Source organism: Microcaecilia unicolor, chromosome 1 (genome assembly GCF_901765095.1).
Source record: "Microcaecilia unicolor chromosome 1, aMicUni1.1, whole genome shotgun sequence".
In the NCBI taxonomy this organism is placed as follows: Eukaryota; Metazoa; Chordata; class Amphibia; order Gymnophiona; family Siphonopidae; genus Microcaecilia; species Microcaecilia unicolor.
Window position 1 is genome coordinate 760,043,533 of NC_044031.1, and position 23,310 is coordinate 760,066,842.

The 23,310-nt window shown below is 43.7% G+C and overlaps 1 protein-coding gene across 1 annotated transcript in view; it reads right to left on the reverse strand.

Annotated features, from left to right (window-relative positions):
* The window catches only part of PCSK6 (proprotein convertase subtilisin/kexin type 6), a gene marked incomplete in the record, with an annotated part of 362,327 nt that overhangs the window by 168,392 nt on the left and 170,625 nt on the right, over positions 1–23,310 (reverse strand). The window contains 1 exon segment of the mRNA XM_030189752.1: positions 21,923–22,095. Coding sequence (XP_030045612.1) covers positions 21,923–22,095 — 173 coding nt within the window.

Sequence of the window (23,310 nt, forward strand, 5' to 3'; positions counted from 1 at the left end):
ATCTTATAACTTGGTGAACAGGAAAAAAAGTCTTAGAAGACTTCTTAAAAACCAAGAGTGGATCTTCCACTGCATCCTATATCATAATTTGTCAATCTGCGTCCCTGGATGATGAATGGCTGGCTGGGTTCGTAACCATATGCAAATGAGCTATGACCAGCACACACTGCTCCAGTGAAGCAGAGGCACACTCCAACCTGCTGTACATCACACACCATCTACTGCAACACACCTTAACTACTATCCAGCACAATCTGACAAATTTAAAATAGTGTCTCTGTCGATTCTGAAGTGCAAAACTGACTCCACGTGTTTTCATCTAACACAGACTTCCCATTTACATTGCGTCGAAAGCAGTGTCCTGTAAAACTGGCCTTTTGCAATGACAATTAACAAATCACAAGGGCAGACTTTGGAAAAAGTTGGCATTTTCTTGCCAGAAATTTGTCAATCTGTGTCCCTGGATGGGTTCGTAACCGTATGCAAATGAGCTACCACCACCACACCCTGCTCCAGAGAAGCAGAGGCACACTCCTCCAACCTGCTGTATATCACATGCCATCTACTGCAACACACCTTAACTACTATCTAATACGATCTGCCATGACTCCTAAAAGACAACTAACTGCTGAGGAGCAGGCTGAAGCTAAATGGAAAAGAGCCGAAGCGCAAAGAAAAACTCGTGCAGCTATGAGCGAAGACCAAAAGGCCCGTGAAAGGGAACAAGCTGCTGCAAGGAAAAGGTCCAGGGTGGCGAATATGACCGATGAGCAAAGAATAGAGAAAGAAACGCTGATTTGGAAAGGCAGAGAATTTAAAACATAATGGTGATTAGACGATAGCCTTGCTAGGGCCCGTTTCATTTTTTTGTGAAACGGGCTTTTTTGCTTGTCACTAACTGAAAAACACTCTACAGTTATTCTAAGGTCTGACAAAACTTGATAAATCAAAATAGACAACTTCTCTCTCTTAAATATATGCACAATTGAGGAATCTTTTCTTACAGTAACTTCCTCCATACCAGAGCAAATATTCATCCTCACAGTCTCTGTGCATCAGCCTTTTCACGGTCTAATGACCCCACAGAAAACAAGGAAGTTCTCTCTTCACAATCTTCCAACAACCTAGGACACTTAGGAACAGTATGTAAATCTCCCAAGATTCCCAGAAAATCTAAATTTGATAGATTTCTTGCTCCAAAGTCATTCTTCATACATTAAAGCTTTATGTATCAAAAGAATAAATTCTGGAGAAAACCCTTGCAAAGGCTCTACAATCTGAGATCTATACCAGTTTAAAAGAGTAGCATTTGCTGAGTCCAGTTCAAGGGTCATCCGGAGCTGGAACCACCAGAGAAGAATTCAAAATGGTGGCATATCCCACCAAAATTGGGTTTCTCACGGCCTCTGACATGTCACCCACAAAAGGATCTCAGTCAGAAACTTCAGCCTGCTTGCTGTACCTCAAAAAGCATTCCCAAATTTCCCAAAACATTCTGCAGCCCTCTCCTCACAAGAGCAACCCTGTACAACACATAACATGCTTCTGCTGTGTTGCCTTAACAAACCACTGCACCAGAGACACACATGGCCCGAGTTCACCCATGCAAAATAGCTGCTCATAATGGCACAAACAATTTAGTGCTCTCCAAGAAAAAAAAAAAAGTGTCTTCACCAACTGAATAAGAGCAAAGCCAAAATTCTCAAACTAAAAGGTACAACCTGAGCTTTGACTGTGCTATTTTTCCCTGCTAAGGAACGACTTTAGCCCAGGCACTCAAGAAATCTTCCAAAATAAAGAGGAGGAAAGAGCTGAGGAACAAGAATATCCCTTAAATTTGAATTTAGGGTAGTTGGGGAGAGGGGTGGGAGAGGGATCTGGAATAGAGAGCTACACAGGAACGGGGATTGCAGCGGGGATGGAATAAATTCCCTTGGGAGTGTAATCAAAATCTCTGATGACTCTGCAAATTTAATCACCTCACTCGTTCCGATTTCCCTATCATTTATAAATATGTTAAATAGCACCGGTCCCAGTACCGATCCCTGCGGCACTCCACTGTTCACCCTCCTCCATTGACAGAAATGACTATTCAACCCTACCCTCTGTTTTCTGTCCAATAACCAACTCTTAATCCACACCAGAACCTTGCCTCCTTATCCTGTGACTCTTTAATTTTCTCAGGAATCTCTCATGAGGAACTTTACCAAAAGCTTTCTGAAAATCTAGATAACACTACATCAACCAGCTCACCTTTACCAGGACTCTACTGTAATGACGTTTAAATAAATTCATGAAGATGAAAATTGATACTGAAAACTGCTTTAACAATATGGAATAAGATACAAGTTATCAAATCAGCTTACGATCACCACACTCTTGTACAGCATTGAACTGTAGGTTGGCCTCTTAAATATCTTGATCAACTGGGATGTATCAAAACAAGAGAACTCCTCCATGCCCACAAGGTCATTTAGAAGAACTGGTGTAAGCCGAGACCATGCACTCCTAGCGGTGAAGGAGGAATGGGCTTCACAGAGCTAGGTTATACATATAGAGTTGTTAGCATAGGTTTCCAAGCCTACTTAACAGCATCAACACTCAAATGCATAAAGGGCCAGATTCAGTAAATGTCGCTGAAATTTAGGCATCATGAAAAATCCACACTAAGCGTTATTCTATAAGGGTGCTCCAGGCTTAGTGAGGATTCCCGTGCCAACGTATACCAGCTGAGACCTGGTGTTAAATCCTGGTGCACACGTTGGGTGCGTAACCCTGGTATTCTATAACACTGTGCCTAAATATTTGGAACACCCCTGACCCTTCCATGCCCCTCCTAAAGTCATGTCCCCCCTCTGGGTTGCAGCATTATAGAATAGCACATAAGCAGATACGAATGTAAATCCAAATTTGTATCATTAGCTCCAATTAACCTTAATTGATTAGCACTCAATTGTCTAAATAGTTTGCGTGCACATCTGGGCTCCATGCCCAAGTTTGAATGCCCAACTTAGAATCCGAGGGGCGTGTAGAAGTATGAAAGGAAACACCCAGAGTCTGTCGCCATCAAACTTGGGCAAGTATTCTAATCAGCAGAAGGAATGAACGAGAAGCCACCACTATATATAGGAAAGAAAACTCTTCAAAAGAATTATATCAGAAAAAAAAAAAAAAAAGCAACAGCACAAATACTATGCGAAATAATTCAGCAAACACATGCCGCGCAAACCCAGGCATATGAATGGTTACTGAAACCTAAGGCCTACATTTCTGACCAAATACTGCAAATGCAACAAAACAACTTTTCACAGTTTTTTTACTAAACTGATGACATCAGCATCTCATTCGCCATCCTCCGATCATTTACCATCAGATACTCTGGCCAGATACTTTTTCTCTAAGATTGAGAAGCTTCAAAACGCTTTTACGCCACTGAGGAATATTGACCCTTCACCCACCAACACTCAGATACTGTGTGCTTGATGGGCAACTTAAATATCCCATCCGTGGAGTCACTGACCAAATTAGTCTCACACTTACAGGCCACCTTCTGCTCTTTGGATCCAATTCCATCCGACTGACCGAAAGCATCCTCATTGGGGCTGATGCTGCATATTCACGCTGTGTTTTCAAATAGTTTAGCTTCTGGAGAGGTTCCTTCTTTGTTTAAAGCTGCTGGTATTAGGCCACTTCTAGAGAAATCTACTCTAGACCCTTTACAACCTTCTATCACCTGGTTTCTAATCTTCCATTCCTCTCTAAAATCATTGAAACTGTTGTTTTTCAACAGCTACAAACCTTCTCAGAATCAGTGAATGCTTTGCATCCCTGTCAGTCGGGATTCCGACCGTGGTTCAGTATGGAGACTGTAATTACTGCACTATTAAGTGAGCTCCACAGTAATTCAGAATCTGGTAAAATTGCCCTAGTAGTATCGTTAGACCTTTCAGCCGCATTCGACTTAATTAACCAGCAACTTCTGCTTCATCGCTTGGCATTACAGGCACAGTCCTTGTTTGGATCATTTCTTTTTTTTGTCACAGCAATCATGTAAGGTCATTCAGTCAGCCTCCTGTTCAGATTCCTTTCCTTTGACGTGTGGTGTACCACAAGGCTCTGTTCTCTCCCCGTTACTCTTCAAACTCTGTCAACCTGTTGGCTTCGCTGATCCAGTCACTTGGAATCAGCGCCTACTCCTACGCTGATGATTTTCTAATTGTATATTATGTAAGTAACATAGTAGATGACGGCAGAAAAAGACCTGCATGGTCCATCCAGTCTGCCCAACAAGATAAACTCATATGTGTATACCTTACCTTGATTTGTACCTGCCTTTTTCAGGGCACAGACCGTATAAGTCTGCCCAGCAGTATTTCCCGCCTCCGAACCACCAGTCCCGCCTCCCATCACTGGCTCTGGCACAGACCGTATAAGTCTGCCCTCCACTATCCTCGCCTCCCAACCACCAACCCCTCTTCCCCCCACCTGCTCTGCCACCCAATTTCGGCTAAGCTTCTGAGGATCCATTCCTACTGCACAGGATTCCTTTATGCATATCCCACGCATGTTTGAATTCCGTTACCATTTTCATCTCCACCACCTCCCGCGGGAGGGCATTCCAAGCATCCACCACCCTCTCCGTGAAAAAATACTTCCTGACATCTTTTTTGAGTCTGCCCCCCTTCAATCTCATTTCATGTCCTCTCGTTCTACCGCCTTCCCATCTCTGGAAAAGATTTTTTTGCGGATTAATACCTTTCAAGTATTTGAACGTCTGTATCATATCACCCCTGTTCCTCCTTTCCTCCAGGGTATACATGTTCAGGTCAGCAAGTCTTTGCTCATACGTCTTGGAACGCAAATCCCATACCATTCTCGTAGCTTTTCTTTGCACCGCTTCCATTTTTTTTAACATCCTTCGCAAGGTACGGCCTCCAAAACTGAACACAATACTCCAGGTGGGGCCTCACCAACGACTTGTACAGGGGCATCAACACTTCCTTTCTTCTGTTGATCACACCTCTCTCTATACAGCCTAGCAACCTTCTCACTACGGCCACCGCCTTGTCACACTGTTTCGTTGCCTTCAGATCCTCGGATACTATCACCCCAAGATCCCTCTCCCCCTCAGTACCCATCAGACTCTCACCGCCTAACACATAAGTTCACCGCCTAACACATAAGTGCACTAACTCCCTGTAATTTGCTCTCTGGTCCACAAGATAATCTACAGTGATGCCCCAGGATACATGATTGACTTAATAGATCTTGCAGCCAGAAACAGAATCATTTCATCACGTACTTATCTGAACCTTCACTATCCAAGCTGCATTGGACTCAGATACAAATCAACCTATGGATCGAATTTTTCTTACTTAGGTACACAGATGTGGAATGCATTACCAATGAGTGTGAAAGCGACACATGACCATCAAACCTTCAAGTGAACTTTAAAGACCTATCTGTTTTGCAGGGCCTACTCTATTGATTCTACTTAAATGCCGTATATTTTATTTCTTATTTCCTTGTCCCTCATTGTACCCATTGACCCCTACTTTATCTGATCCTTTTTTTCTAATTATATTTGTTTATAACCCACCGTACTTGGTGTCCACCATTACGGTATTTAGTAAGCCACATTTGAGCCTGCTAATGTGTGGGGAAAATGCAGGATACAAATGTTACAAATAAATAAATAAACTCTTGATCTTCAACACTGTCTGAATCAGGTGGACCAATGGCTTTCTGAACACTGTCCTCTAAATCCCGAGAAAACGGTAGCATACTGGATTCACTGACTCTATGTCCCCTCCCTCAGGTAATCTTACACCTTCTAATAGGCTGATTGCTCAGTCTCATCTTTTAGATATCCCAGTATCATTATTGATACTATACTGTCATTTTCTGCTCAGATTTCAAACATGGTATTCCTTCACAAGTTAAGATCAATCAGATCCTTATTGAACTTTGACTCGCGTTGCACTCTTATGTTTGCCTTTGCACATTCATGATATGATTACTGTAATATCATATGGTGGAATTTCTAAATTAAACCTAAGTAGAGGAGTGTGGTAGCCGTGTTAGTCCACTCTTAAGGTTATCAATAGAAATCAAACAAAATAAAACATGGAAAAGAAAATAAGATGACACCTTTTTTATTGGACATAACTTAATACATTTCTTGATTAGCTTTTGACGAAGAAGGGCAACCTTCGAAAGCTAATCAAGAAATGTATTAAGTTATGTCCAATAAAAAAGGTATCATCTTATTTTCTTTTCCATGTTTTATTTTGTTTGATTTCTATTGATAAATTAAACCTAAAAAGACTTCAAACTTTACAGAATACAGCAGCACGTCTCATCTGCCAGGCAAAGTGTTTTGACCATGTCTCTCCTCTTACATTGATTACATTGGCTTTCCATCAAATACCATATGAAATTTAAGATTATTATAACCCATAAAAGTGTTGTATACTAATATTCCAGCTTACCTTTCATCTCTCATCATCCCATATACCCCTGTGCAAACTCTACGTTATCTTAACGACAATAGGCTGGTTATCCCTAGTCCTACGAGAGCCCACTGGGAGTGGACAAGGACACAAGCTTTTTTTCTTCCTGGCACTTGCATTATGGAACTGTCTTCCACAGTATCTTCGGTTAGATACCTCGTCTGCAAAGCTCTAAAAACTTATTTTTTGGAAATCACCTTTGGGGCCTGAAGATGGTCTGCACCTGCGGTGAAAGATGGTCTTTAATTTTATCTTTATGGATTGCCTGATTTGACTCTGTAGTAATGGGATGCATGTTCTGTGTGTTGCTCTTTCCTATATGCAAATGGTGTTCCTTTCTGTTTTTATAAATTTTATTGTATTTGTAAACCGCCTCGATTTGCTTGCAAAGCAAGTGGTATATTAAAACTAATAAACGATAAGGATAGAAACATAGAAACATGACGGCAGATAAAGGCCATATGACCCATCCAGTCTGCCCATGCTCTGTAACCCCTAATTCTTCCTGTTCCTAAGCGATCACACATGCTTATCCCATGCCTTTTTAAATTCTGGAACAGTCCTCGACTCCACCACCTCCACCGGGAGGCCATTCCACGCCTCCACCACCCTTTTCTGTGAAATACTACTTCCTTAGGTTACTCCTAAGCCTATTCCCTCTTAATTTTGTCGTATGCCCCCTCATTCCAGAGCTCTCCTTCACTTGAAAAAGGCTCTTTTCCTGTACATAAATGCCCTTAAGTTATTTAAACATTTCTATCATGTCTCCTCTCTCCCTCCTCTCTTCCAGCGTATACATGTTGAGGTTCATAAGCCTGTCCCTATAATTTTTGCATTCAAGACCACTTACTAATTTCGTAGCCGCCCTCTGGACCGACTCCATCCTGTTTATATATTTCCATAGGTGTGGTCTCTAGAACTGCATGCAATACTCCAAATGGGGCCTCACCAGAGCCTTATACAACGGCACTATCACCTCCTTTTTCCTGCTGGTCATGTCTCTCTTTATGCACCCAAGCATCCTTCTGGCTTTGAACGTTGCTTTTTCTACCTGTTTGGAAGCTTTAAGGTCATCAGACACAATCACCCCCAAGTCCTGCTCTTCCTTCGTACACTGAAGCACTTCACCCCCTATACTGTACCGTTCCCTTGGATTTTTGCGAACCAAGTGAATAGCTGCAGCCCAGGACAGTGGATTATGGACAAGACGGTACACAGTAAATATAGAAAAAGCTGGTAAAACAGACATATAGATTCCATATGGAAGAGCTTAGAACCAGTTACTTGTTTCATTGTTGGCTGTAAAGTTCTGAAGGCAGCAAATGTCTATACAGAAAGGCACAATAAAGCTGCACAATTCATCCACTGGAGACTTTGGAAACACTACAACATTGCTGTATCGGAAAAGCAGTGGAATCATGATCCCTCAGAGAATTGTGGAAAATGAGAAGGAGCAGAGAAGGGCGACAAAAATGATAAAAGGGATGGGACGACTACCCTATGAGGAGAGGTTAAGATGGCTAGGACTCTTTAGCCTGGAGAAAAGGCGGCTGAGGGGTGATATGATAAAGGTCTACAAAATAATGAGTAGGGTAGAGCGGATAGATGTGAAGCGTTTGTTTACACTTTCTAACAATAATAGAACCAGGGGACCCAAGATGAAATTAGAATGTGGTAGGTTTAAAACAAATCGGAGAAAGTTTTTCTTTACTCAGCGTGTAGTTAGACTCCGGAATTCATTGCCAGAGAAGGTAGTGACGGCAGCTGGCCTTGCTGAGTTCAAAGGGGGTCTGGAGGGGGAGGAAGTGACGTCACCAGCGGAGATGGCAGCATAAGCCAAGAGCTCCGACAAGCCCCGAGCTAAAAATAATAAAACTACCCTGAAACAGAAGCGGAAAACGAGAATTGAAGAACGATAAATAAGAATAAACATCAGGCAAGCAAGGAAAGATGCTAACACAATCCGCCGTGGTTGATTTATCAGCGTTCGCATATGCAAACAGTGTAGCGAACAAAAATGGCGACGCCCTGGCGGAACGACCACCCGACTCGCCAAACGAGCAACAAGAGCATAGCTCTCCATCTCTATTCGAGTCCGGTGAGGGCCCGGGACAAGAGGAGACAACATTGCGGGATATCGGCGCTTGGGTGAAGGAAATACAAGCAGACCTGAAGGCCATGCGGTCAGATCTCGCGACACTGGGCGCAGACCTGAGAGGAGAAATAGGAGCGCTCGGTGTTCGAGTGGCAGAGAACGAGGACAGACTTGAAGAACAGGCCGAGGCCATACAGAGCTTAAATAGACATACAACCGAATCTAAACAAGAGGCCCAACTGATCTGGGACAAACTAGAAGACTTAGAAAACCGCAGCAGAAGAAATAATGTAAGATTTAGAGGACTCCCAGAGGTCCCAATATATACTGATTGTGAGGAGGTGGCGCAAAAGATCGCAAGCGCACTGCTGGCCACACTACAAATTAATGAGGAACCAACAGAGATCCAGATTGTGCGCGCCCATAGGGCGCTAGGATCACCAAGAGCAAATAGACCACGGGATATAATAGCATGCTTTGCAGATTTCAAACTAAAAGAAAAGATTATGCAGGCGTCTCGAGCGATAAAAGACTTTCAATGGGACTCAAATGTGATATATTGCTATCAAGATCTAGCTGCCTGCACCCTGAAAAGGAGAATGGAGCTGAAATCTCTCACACAAATGCTACAAAAAGAAGGGATTCGGTATCGATGGGGCTATCCCTTTGCCTTACGCTTCTACAAAGACGGCAAGCTCCATCAAGTACGAAGCTTAGAAGAAGCAAGAGAAATACTGCCTGACAACATCAACGCGGGAGAAGGGACAACAACTCAACCTCCAGCTTCGACTAAACCGAGCAAGCCGAGATGGCAAAGAGTGACAAAAGGTAGAGGACGCCTTCAGAGACAATATTCGGACCCCAGACTGAGAGCCGTACAGGAATCCAATGGAACATAAACGACAGAAAGGGGACTGCTCACAGAATAAGCCAAATAGGCAAGGAAACAATAGGGAGACTTACTCTACTATAAGACAGACATTTGTTCTATGAGAAGTGGTAGGTTTGTTAAGGCATCTATATAATACAACTTGTTGTTTTGATGATGTTACAAAGATGGGTTATATTATATGCATGAGTAAAAAGGGGGGTGAGGTCTCTTCCCCAAAGGCACATTGATGCACGGGTTGCATGTGTGCCAACTAGGAGGGAGGGGAAAAAAAGGGAGGGGGGGGGGGGGGGGAAGGGAGATAGAAGAAGTAAGCATGAGAACTTAATGACCATATGCCATATAACAGTGGAGTTGCTAATGAGATTCCAGACAGGGGAAAGGAACCACAAAACATTACACGGGATTTGGAGATGAGTAAGATTACATGGATGACCCTTAATGTCAAGGGACTGAATTCACCTACAAAACGCCAACTTTTATTTAAAGAGACACAACGCTTAAAGGCAGATGTGTCATTTATACAGGAGACGCACCTGTTACCAGTTAAGGAACATCTCTGTCAAGGGAACAGGGGCCAACACACATATTTTGCATCCAATCATAAAGAAAAAAAGAAAAAGGGAGTAATGATAATATTGACTAATAAATATCCATGGCAGATACAGAAGATAATAAGGGACAGAGAAGGCAGATATTTACTTTTGGTGGTGAAATTGGGGACGGAGACACTTTCCTTAGTAAATATATATGCCCCAAATGAACATCAAGGAACCTTCTATAGAGAAGTATCTAAAATGCTGAGTAAGAATATAGAGGGCACACTGTTAGTGGGCGGTGACTTTAACCTGACGATATGCCCGAAACTAGACAACTCTACAGAAGGAGTAAGATATGCTCAATCAGAAAGGGCCCAGCTGCACAAATTCCTGGAAACATGGCAGCTAATAGATCTCTGGCGCCACCAACACCCACAAGCCAGGGGGTACACATACTACTCGGGGGCTCATGATTCACAATCACGCATAAACCTGTGGCTAGGTCCCCCCAGCATATTCTCAAAGATAGAAGACATATCAATACACCCTAGAACATGGTCGGACCATGCCCCGGTTACACTAGAATTAGAATGGGTGGTGAGACCCCCAGAGGCCCCAATGTGGAGGTTTAGAGATGAATTACTAGCAAACATTACAGTAACAACACGCATAGAAGCAGAGATAAAGGAATATCTAACTATCAATGATAATGGGGAGGTTACAGCCCAGATACTATGGGAGGGCCTAAAGGCAGTAATTAGGGGGAAAATAATAGCGATACAAGCATATCTTAGGAAACAAACAAATATTCAAACACAAGCCTTACATACGGAATTACTGGATTTAACCTTGCATGCTCAACGGCAACCACTGTCAAAAGAGGATAAAAATCGCATACATGCCATACAATTGGCTCTGAGAGAAATACAACTAGCGGAAGTAGCGGAGCAACTACAACAGGTCAGACAAACACATTTCGAATTTGGCAACAGAACATCGAGATTATTAGCACATAAATTGAAAAAACGTGCTCTAAACTCATATATACACACAATTCATGCAGACGAAGGGAAAGTACACACTAAATTAGAAGACATCAAAGATGTCTTTCATAAATTCTACCAGGGATTATACCAGGCTGAGGACGCAACAACACTACAAGAAATCTATCAATATTTGAACCAGACAAAGTTGTCCAAATTGACAGGAGGGGAAACAGAGATACTATCCCGCCCAATCACCCTAGAAGAAGTGCAGTGGGCCATCCGGAATTTGCCGAACGGGAAGGCCCCGGGCCCAGATGGGTACACAAATAAATACTATAAAAAATACAGTAATTTGTTGGCCCCTGTATTGGTTCGAGAATTTAACGAAATGGACGCTCAACCAGAGTTGCCATATTCATGGCGATTGGCAACTATAACACTATTATTGAAACCCGGAAAGGATCCACAGAGATGTGGGTCATATAGACCAATCTCACTATTAGGGTCAGACTATAAAATCTTTACAAAAATCCTAGCCCACCGATTACAACAGGTGATATCAAAGTTAGTCCACGCTGACCAAACAGGGTTCATAGAAGGGAGACAAACATTCGATAATATACGGAGAGCGATCCATCTCATTCATGAAGCAGGGGACACGAAACAACCAACACTGCTATTGTCTCTAGATGCCGAAAAGGCGTTTGATCGTGTCCGATGGTCATTTATGTTTTCAGTACTAGAACAGATGGGTATATCGGGACGATTCATGTCATGGCTAGCATTACTCTATGCTGACCCCATAGCTAAATTACGAATTAATGGCTCGATCACTGAATTAATACACTTAGGCAGGGGTACTCGTCAGGGGTGTGCATTATCCCCATTACTATTTGCACTCACAATAGAACCGCTGGCCCAAAACATTAGACAACATATGGGTATACATGGGTTGACATTAGGGGCGGAAACTTACAAAATAATGTTGTTTGCAGACGACATTTTGCTTACACTAACCCGTGCTCAAGAGTCATTGGCAGGGGTAATGAAGAGTCTAGAAGAATATGGGAGGTTGTCGGGATTTCGGGTGAACATGGACAAATCAGAGATAATGGGGGTGGGCTTATCTGAAGAGACGAAACAGTCACTGAGACAAAAATATGCGTTCCACTGGGTTACCCGATCACTGCGATACTTGGGGATCAATCTAACAGCTAAAATAACAGATCTATTTGAGGCAAATTTTCCCTATAAAATACATGAATTATTCCAAGAGTTGGAAAGGTGGGAAGGATTGGAACTATCATGGCTGGGACGGATATCAGCAATAAAAATGATAATCTTGCCAAAGATTTTATACTTATTCATGGCACTGCCCCTACCGATTCCTAAACAATTTTTTCGTCGCTTACATCGCAAAGTATTCGCATACATATGGCAACACAAACCACCTAGAGTAAGGGCAGCCATTATGTTTCAACATAAAGACAGGGGGGGGCATGGGAGTACCCAACTTCATTCAATACTATCAAGCTGCCCAATTACGCGTGCTGGTGGCATGGGGTTCCAAAGTTTTAAAGCCCTGGATACAAATAGAGCAATACTGGATGGATATGAAGAACTTAGATACAATACTATGGGTCACGCAGAGACAACTATTAACATATATAGGAGGGGCGCCACTGGCAATACGATTTCCCTTACAAACTTGGAATACCCTAAGACAAAAATTTTTCCCAGGAAGGAAATACTTTAGGCGTATGAAGATACAGACAGCAATGAGAAACCCTATAGGGATAGCTGATAATGTGTTTAAGATCTGGAAACATAAGGGATTAGAGGCTTTAAATCAACTATGGGAAGAAGGGGACTATGATTCCATTTGCAGAAATACAAGAAGAATATGATCTCCCAGGGTCACATTACTATCACTACACTAGAATCCACGACTATGTAAATAGGAGGGCAAAAAAGAAATTGAGCATAGACGACACTGCCTTAGAGATAGCAATGGGAGGAAGTTATCAAAGAGGATGCATATCACGGATATACAAAGCATTGGGATCATATAATAATCCACTAACATATTACACCCAAAGGTGGGAGAAAGATTTAAAGATAAATCATGATACTAGCAAGTGGGACAAGGCACTGAGGAATATGCTAAGAGTTTCTATCTCCAGCTCACTGATAGAAAGTGGATATAAAATGCTTTACCAATGGTACATGACTCCTCACAAAATAGCAAAAATGTATAAGAAAGGCAATGGATGGTGTTGGAGGGGGTGCGAGGAGAAGGGTGATATGACACACATATGGTGGACATGCCCTAAGGCACAGAATTACTGGCGTGCATTAATCCAAACGCTAGAAAAAATCATAGGGAAATCATATGATTTCAAGGCAGAGACATGTCTACTACATTTTCAACCAGCAAACATCCCAATGGCAACACACCGGTTGGCATCGTTGTGGCTAGTCGCTGGAAAAATTACATTGGCATCGGCGTGGAAGCAGCCCACGATGCCACCAGTGATGAAGGTGACACACAAGATGGACTATCTTTATCAAATGTCTAAAATGACAGCGATAAAGTCAGGACGGATTACGCAATTTTATAAACAGTGGGACAAATATTCGACATGGAGGCGGACAGCGGGTGTGGATCTAGACACACCAAAAATAATAGTAACTTCTTGATATCGAACTGAATCCAAACAACAAAATGTGGACATTATGGTCAATGTCAATGATACATGCGGGGGGGGGAGGGAAGGGAGGGAGGTTGGAACATGTAAGAAGGTGAAATAGATGTTGCTATAAGCAGTTGTATTTTATTTGTTGAAAACTTAATAAAAATACTTTAAAAAAAAAACAAAAACAAAGGGGGTCTGGACAGATTCCTGAAGGAAAAGTCCATTGATCGTTATTAAATTTTGGGTTTTTTGCCAGGTTCTTGGGGCCTGGATTGGCCGCTGTTGGAGACAGAGTGCTGGGCTTGATGGACCCTTTGGTCTTTTCCCAGCGTGGCGGTGCTTATGTGCTTATGCTCAACCAGGATATTCCCATTCTGACCAAGAAAAAGCTGGATGCCAGAAACCCGGACACAGTGATAAAGGGGGGAAAACAGCATTGATTATAGAGGTGTTATTTCCAAGAGATTCTGTTGATCTGATGGAAAGGGGGAAGATCTTCGAGCACCAAGGGCCCTGTTTACTAAGCCATGCTGTAGGGTGCGCTAACCTTTAGCACGCGATAAGACACCCATAGGAATATATGGGTGTCTCTAGAATTAGCGCACGCTAAAGCGTTAGCATGCCTACAGCATGGCTTAGTAAACAGGTCTCCAAGGAACGCAGGTAGAGGCCAAAAAAACAAAGCAGAAAGATAGAAAAATATTTCCCATTGCATTAGGAACCACAGGCTCAATTAATACCGGTTTCCAAGCATACCTTCATAGGTTGCCTCTACATTACTTCTAATGAACTTCAGGAGGAAGCTTTCTTTGACACAATGTAAGTGCTACAGAGTGTTAGCAGCAAATTTGAGAGACTGAGATCATACCCTGGCTTAGAAGTAGTGAGGTTCATTACTGTCATGGTATGTGCCAAATTTTTACCCATTTTGAGTTGAAAAATTACCCCTGAAACAAGCCTCTGATTTGACTTTACAAAATAATTAAGTGATCTCACTTTCTACAGACATGAAATAATTTTGATATAGAGAGGTTTTGCCAAAAGTATGACTGCTTTAATTAGCTTTAATTTGGGGTGCATGACTTTTACCAAGTTACATAATCGAGGTTTTTTTTTAATGGAGACAGACCAATCACATCTGTGTTTTATAGGCAATACATTATGTAGCAAAGTATATTGCCACATAAAACACAGGTTTCTTTTTCTTTCTTTTGCTTTTCCAATTTTGTTTAAACACATACACACTTGCCTAGATATTCTTGCTCTGCAAAAGGCGGCTGAAAGACTTAATTTTAGGTTAGATGCTCCCACTTAGTCACCTCTCCCCTCTCCAAACGGTTCAAAATTCTGCTGCCCGTCTCGTCTTCTGCCAGGGTCGCTTTACTCATACTACCCCTCTCCTCAAGTCGCTTCACTGGCTCCCTATCCGTTTTCGCATCCTGTTCAAACTTCTTCTACTAACCTATAAATGTACTCACTCTGCTGCTCCCCAGTATCTCTCCACACTCGTCCTTCCCTACACCCCTTCCCGTGCACTCCGCTCCATGGATAAATCCTTCTTATCTGTTCCCTTCTCCACTACTGCCAACTCCAGACTTCGCGCCTACTGTCTCGCTGCACCCTACGCCTGGAATAAACTTCCTGAGCCCCTACGTCTTGCCCCATCCTTGGCCACCTTTAAATCTAGACTGAAAGCCCACCTCTTTAACATTGCTTTTGACTCGTAACCACTTGCCTCCACCTACCCTCCTCTCCTCCTTCCTGTACACATTAATTGATTTGATTACTTTATTTTTTGTCTATTAGATTGTAAGCTCTTTGAGCAGGGACTGTCTTTCTTCTATGTTTGTGCAGCACTGTGCACGCCTTGTAGCGCTATAGAAATGCTAAATAGTAGTAGTAGTAGAGTCTGTTAGCTTTCACTTAAGGCAATCAATAGAAATCAAACAAAATAAAACATGGAAAATAAAATAAGATGATACCTTTTTTATTGGACATAACTTAATACATTTCTTGATTAGCTTTCGAAGGTTGCCCTTCTTCCTCAGATCGGAAATAAGCAAATGTGCTAGCTGACAGTGTATATAAGTGAAAACATTCAAGCATTACTATGACAGTCTGACAGGGTGGGAGGATGGGGTGGGTCGGAGGTATGCATGGGGACATCAAAGCATATCATTGATATTCTAACAGGATGGGTGTGGATAGGTGAGGGGTGGGGTGATCAACAGAGACATACAGCTTTATGGTTTATAATGGGCTAGGAACCCCAGATCCTTGTTAAGTTCTTTCTGTTGGGTGTTAAAATATTAAATCATTCTGACTTCAAAGGTCTTATGTTCTTGTATGGTTTTAAAGTTACCTTTCAGGATTCTCACTGTGAAGTCACTGGTACAGTGTCCTGGTCCTGTAAAATGTTGACCAACAGGCATGGGAACCCTGCTGGCACCAGTATTGTTCATGTGATGTCCCCATGCATACTTCCTACCCACCCCCCTCCTCCCACCCTGTCAGACTGTCATAGTAATGCTTGAATGTTTTCACTTATATACACTGTCAGCTAGCACATTTGCTTATTTCCGATCTGAGGAAGAAGGGCAACCTTCGAAAGCTAATCAAGAAATGTATTAAGTTATGTCCAATAAAAAAGGTATCATCTTATTTTATTTTCCATGTTTTATTTTGTTTGATTTCTATTGATAACCTTAAGAGTGGACTAACACGGCTACCATACTCCTCTACTTAAGGCAATGAAAGAATGTCCCACAATTGTATTTTAAAATTAATATCTTGTCTCAAGGACGTCCAGAGTGGATAAAATGCAAATTAGCTTTTTTAGAAGAGCCAACAGCCACATATTTTTAAAAGATACAAAAATCCACAACATGCACTTTAACAGGCCAAGAAAGGAGCATAATGCTGAAGCAGTTTTCCTGGCTGACCCTACTGAGATTTGTTTACCCTCATCTGATCTCTCCATTTGTGTGGTTCCCCTGTCCTATGCAAGTTACTGGCTTTCCCACCCCCCTTTTTTTTCTTATGTTTGAAAGGTATAAATCCGCAAAATAACCTTTTCCGGAGTTGGGAAGGCGGTAAAACGAGAGGACATGAAATGAGACTGAAGGGGGACAGACTCAAGAAAAACTGTCAGGAAAGTATTTTTTTCACGGAGAGAGTGGTGAATGCTTGGAATGCCCTGCCGCGGGAGGTGGTGGAGATGAAGACGGTAACGGAATTCAAGAATGCGTGGGATAAACATAGAGGAATCCTGTTCGGAAGGAAGGGATCCTCAGAAGCTTAGCCGAGATTGGGTGGCAAAGCCGGTGGGGGGAGGCGGGGCTGGTGGTTGGGGGGGGGGGGGGATGGGCCTTGTTCTGGGCAGACTTCTATGGTCTGTGCCCTGAAAATGGCAGAAACAAATCAAGGTCAGGTATACGCATAAAGTAGCACATATGAGTTTAAACAGTTGGGCAGACTAGATGGACCGTGCAGATCTTTTTCTGTCGTCATCTACTACGTTACTATGTATGTTTACACTGTTTGTAACCCACCTTGCCAGATAAGGCGGTAGATCAAGTTTTCATAACAAATATAAGCAAGGTTTACAACAGCTTCCATGTTGATTCAGCATAGGACCACTGTTCCCTCTAAGCCAGAGGTTTTCAACCCAGTCCTTGGGGCACACCCAGCCAGTTAGGGTTTTCAGGATATCCCCATTGAAAACCCCTGCTCTAAGCTGAGCTGGAGTCCTACAATGGCATTGCTTCCAGTAGGGAGTGGTGCTTCAATATTGTGTTTTCAATGGCTAGGGAAAGGCAGGTTTATCCAAGTCCCGGCAGAGCTTTGTCCCTCACTACTGAAAATGTGATAGTGAAACACTCAGCAAAGAAGATGGAGCCCGCAGTAAATTCTTTATTCAAATCAGTAAAAAAAAGCAACTCGACACGAGTCGTGTTTCGGCCCTATCGGCCTGCCTCAGGGGTCTAGGAATTCGTAAAACAGAATGCATTCCTAGAACAATCAGATGGCAGCCAAATCACTTATGATGTCATACACAAATATCGCAGGTTAAAATGCACAGCAAGACCGCATTTTAACTCTGTGATATTTGGCCTCCCTCCTCTTCCATCGGTGCCGCTTGCATAATGGCGGCGCCCAGCCTTGCCCAGTGGCATCCTGTGATGTGCTGGGCAGGGCTTCACACCATATAAGGGAGAAACTCCCTTATATGGTGTGAAGCCCCGCCTACCACATCCTCAGGATGCACTGGGCAGGAGACCCACCGGATCTGGTAATCTAGCGGTAGTCTAACTCCCTTATACGGTGTGAAACCCCGCCTAGCGCATCCCATAAGCCACAATGAGCCTGCAAAAGGTGGGAAAATGTGGGATACAAATCTAACAAATAATAATAATAATTAGGTTGAAGAGGATTGGTGATAGTGGTGATCCTTGTGGTACTCCGCAGTCTGCCTTCCATGGTGATGATACGGTTGAGTTTGATTTTACTTGATATGTTCTTGTGGTTAGGAAGCCTTTGATCCAGCTAAGTATGTTACCACCAATCCCGAACTTATCTAATAATCTTAATAGTATATTGTGGTTTACCATGTCGAACGCACTAGACATGTCGAACTGGAGGATGAGGATGTTTTTGCCTGTTGCTATTTCCTGCTTGAACTTGGCTAGGAGAGTGAGTAGTACTGTTTCTGTGCTGTGTAGTAGGCGAAATCCTGACTGAGATTGAAAATTTGTGTATATAGTCTGTGAGTTGTTTGGTTACCATGCTTTCCATCAGTTTGACTAATAGCGGGATGGATGCTACTGGACGGTAGTTTGTGATTTCATTTGCTTTCTTCGTGGTGTCTTTTGGTATCAGGGTGAGTAGAATGTTGCCATTTTCCTTGGGGAAGAGGCCTTGCTGAAGCATGTAGTTTAGGTGGGATGTGAGGTCTGCGATGAAGCGGCGGATTTCATTAGATAGTTGGGGCAGGTGTCTAGTTTGCAATGACTGTTGGAGAACCTACTGATCGCCTGTGCAAATGCATCGACGGTAAGGAGGATGAAGTTTGACCAGGTTCGGTCAGCCGGGTATTCTCCAGCAGCTGGGTCCAGTTCATTGAGGAAATTTTCTATGTCTGGGTTATCGTGAGGTAGCAAGTTGCGTAGATTTACAATTTTTTCCTTGAAATAATTGGCAAGTTTTTCTGCAGACGGAAAGTCTGTATTCGATGAAGTGACCAAGTTGGTATCTAGGAGTTTGTTCACAAGTTGACATAATTTCTTCGTGTCTTTGTAGTCTGTCCCTATTTTGTTTTTATAGTATGCTCTTTTTGACTGTTTTATTGCGTATTTATATTTTCTTTGTGATTGTTTCCCATGTGTTGAGTGTGTTTTCATCTTTTATTTTTTTTACATGCTCTTTCCAGTTTCCTGGATTGTGTTTTTAGTTTTTTTCAGCTCATCGTTGAACTACGGTATCGAGTTGCGTTTGCGTGATGTTTTTGTACGTAAGGGTGCTATGTCATCTAGTATGCCTTTGCATCTATTATCCCATTCCAAGAGATAGTATATGGAGTCTGTTTGTGTTGTCCAGTCATTGTTGTAGTTCATTTGCCAGAATGTTTTCGTGTCTATGTGACCTCTTGCTCTGTAGGATGCGAGTTCTTGGGTTTGGGTGTGATCCCTTCTTCCGCCAGTGTAGGGAAAGGTTTAGTTTTGACTAAACAAGTAGGGTGTCGCGTCTCTCGCGCTTGCCGCGCTCTCGAGGACCTTGGCATACCTTCAGGCTTCTTCCCCGGAAGCGCGGGGTTTGTGAGTCCTTTAGGCAAAATCACCTTCCAGGTAGAGAGGAGATAAGACTGGACCGGAACTCCGGACTGGAGTTCTACACCGGAACACTCGGAACTGGAACGCACCGGACGGGTGCGCACTGGAGTGGGGCCCACTGGACTGGACACACTGGAGTGGCCCCACTGGACTGAAACATACAGGAGTGAAACCCGCTGGACTGGAACACACTGGAGCGGAACCCGCGGAACTGGAACACCCTGGACCTAGGCTTCACCTACACTTGACTGCCTTCCCCTCGGGTTGAGCCCTCAGGTTCTGGCAGCCAGTAGGACTTACAGGAACAGCAGGAATGAAGGTCCAGGGGTGCCCCCTGGCCCCTAGGCGAAGGCAAGGCAGACAAGCAGGGTCTGTCCGGGTTCTGGCAGTCGGCAGGATTCAACACTGTCTCTGGAGGTGGCTAGCAGGACGGCTAGCTGAAGTCACTGTCTCCGCAGGAGGGCTAGCAGGACGGCTAGCAGGAGATGCAACACTTGTCTCTGGAGGTGGCTAGCAGGACGGCTAGCTGAAGTCACTGTCTCCGCAGGAGGGCTAGCAGGACGGCTAGCAGGAGATGCAACACTTGTCTCTGGAGGTGGCTAGCAGGACGGCTAGCTGAAGTCACTGTCTCCGCAGGAGGGCTAGCAGGACGGCTAGCTGAACGGAACACAGTCTTGGGATAGTGGCTAGCAAGGGCGGCTAGTCTAACACTAGGAACAAACACAGTCTTGGGATAGTGGCTAGCAAGGGCGGCTAGTCTAACACTAGGAACAAACACAGTCTTGGGATAGTGGCTAGCAAGGGCGGCTAGTCTAACACTAGGAACAAACACAGTCTTGGGATAGTGGCTAGCAAGGGCGGCTAGTCTAACACTAGGAACAAACACAGTCTTGGGATAGTGGCTAGCAAGGGCGGCTAGTCTAACACTAGGAACAAACACAGTCTAGGGATAGTGACTAGCGAGGGCGGCCAGTCTAACACTAGGGACAAACACAGTCTCGGGATAGTGACTAGCAAGGGCGGCCAGTCTAACACTAGGGACGAACACAGTCTCGGGATAGTGACTAGCAAGGGCGGCCAGTCTAACACTAGGAACAAACACAGTCTTGGGATAGTGACTAGCAAGGGCGGCTAGTCTAACACTAAACAACCACAGTGAACTAGTAGAGCTATGCACAGGCTACAAGCCACACGGTGCCTAAGCTGGCTAGTCTATCACTGGAAACAAACACAGAGAACTAGTAGAGCTATGCACAGGCAACAAGCCAGACGGTGCCTAAGCTAACTAGTCATACACTGGAAACAAACACAGAGAACTAGTAGAGCTATGCACAGGCAACAAGCCAGACGGTGCCTAAGCTAACTAGTCATACACTGGAAACAAACACAGAGAACTAGTAGAGCTATGCACAGGCAACAAGCCAGACGGTGCCTAAGCTAACTAGTCATACACTGGAAACAAACACAGAGAACTAGCAGAGCTATGCACAGGCTACAAGCCACAGGGTGCCTAAGCTAGCTAGTCTGAACAAACATAGAACACTAGCAAAGCTATACACAGGCTACAAGCCACACGGTGCCTAAGCTAGCTAGTATACACAAACATAGAAACTCACTCAGAGCAAACACTGAAACTGTGTACAGAGCACTCTATACAGCAGGACCTTTAGATGAGATGAGATGAGATGCAAAGGCCAGGACTGTAGTCTTCAAGTGATTAATAAAGCCCTTCAACACCAGAGCCACAGCTGCAGCAATCACCTTGCAACCAAACAGAGGCTTGACACACAGAGCAGTCATCCCATAGGAAGGAACAGCGGGAGCCATCTTGGATACTGGCAAAGAGGAGGAGGCGGCAGCCATCTTGGAAGAGGCAAAGCCCACACAGGTGAGGTTCAGTAAGGCAATCAGCACACAGAGCCAGAGAGAACCTAAGACAGACACAGACACAGAGACAAGCAGAAGCCAGCACAGACACTGACTCCCAGAAACAGGGTAAGTCTGAGGGTTGGCACGGCCACAGACGGGACATAGGGCACAACAGGTAGATTCTCAGGTACATCCCCCCAAGCAGCTGACAATCTAAGTCTGTACCTAAGTAAACATAGGGTTAAGTGAAAGTAAACATAGGGTTAAGTGACTTGCCCAAGATTATGAAAGTGCATCAGACGTAGACCAACCCTGGCACCCCTGATTTACTAGATTACTTCTCCACCCTACAGGTTTCAAACTACTTCTAATTCAACCTCTTTGATTTGTCTGTTCCCACGTGTCCAACGTTCACACGTTTCAAAATGTACGCTCCTCACAGGGTTAATTCATGATTAACTACTAGCTCACTAACAAGTCGTTTCATAAGACGTCCCTCCATTCTCACCTTCCGGATGCCTTGCTCAAAGGCTGCCTTGGCCAGTGGACCCGGCCCATCCACGGTTCTCCCATCGTCATCAGGACCCCAGCTTGCGCTGTATATGTCAATATAGTCAGGCCGGATGCCGAGGGACTTCGCTTCTACAACATCTGTTACATCCCCGTCCAACATACGAATGCCTAGAAACACAAAAGCAGTCAACACTGGGGTTTAGTGGGGTTTTTTTTCATGAGTATGTTACAATCAAAGGGCTTTGTTGCTCACTGCTGAGAAATGAAAAGACTTGCAGGAGGTCTGAATAGTTTAAAAACAAAGCTACTGTGCGTATCATGAGTGAAAGGCACCCAAGCTACTCTGAACACATTCTTTCCCTCCTTTTCTCTTCACAAGTTTATTTCATGCCAAGTGATGTAGATTCAAATTACAATTGAAAAGAGAAAATGTTTTTTGCATTAAATTGCCCAGACCGCAGGAAACAGTGTTTTGAGAAAGAAACAGATAAATGGAAACATTTGCAGATGATGCTCCAGTACTGGGGGTGAGGGGGGGTGAGGGGGGGGTTAAGTGTTTGTTGGTGTTGGTTTGCTCATAGGAGGGAGGGGCATTTGGGGGATGGGATAGAGAGAGGGGTTGAATTTTGTACTAAAGATGTTATGATGTTTTTACTGTTCTTATATTCATTATCCTTTAATAAAAGTTTACTGATACAAAAAAAAACCTGTCCAAAAACCAAGGGGTCTGCTTACTAAGCCGCGCTAGCAGTTTTTGCGCTGCACTGACAACACAGCCCATTCACGGCCAGCTGCGCTATTGGCTTAGTAAACCCCAGCGTAAGTTTCCAAAGTCAGACTTTAAATGCTCTGGTAACCATTCACACATTTGATATATATAAAACATTGTTACAACTAAAATTGTTTTAAAAATATAGATTAAAAAAAAATAGATGCAGAAATGCATCTGCGCAGTCACCACCTTCCATGCCTGAATAAACTTGAGTTCTTTTATATTTGACTTTCCTCACTCTGGACAAAAGCATAACAGCTGAAAAGAGCCTTCATAAAATAGTACATTTGCCCGTCTCGTCTTCCACCAGGGTCGCTTTACTCATACTACCCCTCTCCTCAAGTCGCTTCACTGGCTCCCTATCCGTTTTCGCATCCTGTTCAAACTTCTTCTACTAACCTATAAATGTATTCACTCTGCTGCTCCCCAGTATCTCTCCACACTCGTCCTTCCCTACACCCCTTCCCGTGCACTCCGCTCCATGGATAAATCCTTCTTATCTGTTCCCTTCTCCACTACTGCCAACTCCAGACTTCGCGCCTTCTGTCTCGCTGCACCCTACGCCTGGAATAAACTTCCTGAGCCCCTACGTCTTGCCCCATCCTTGGCCA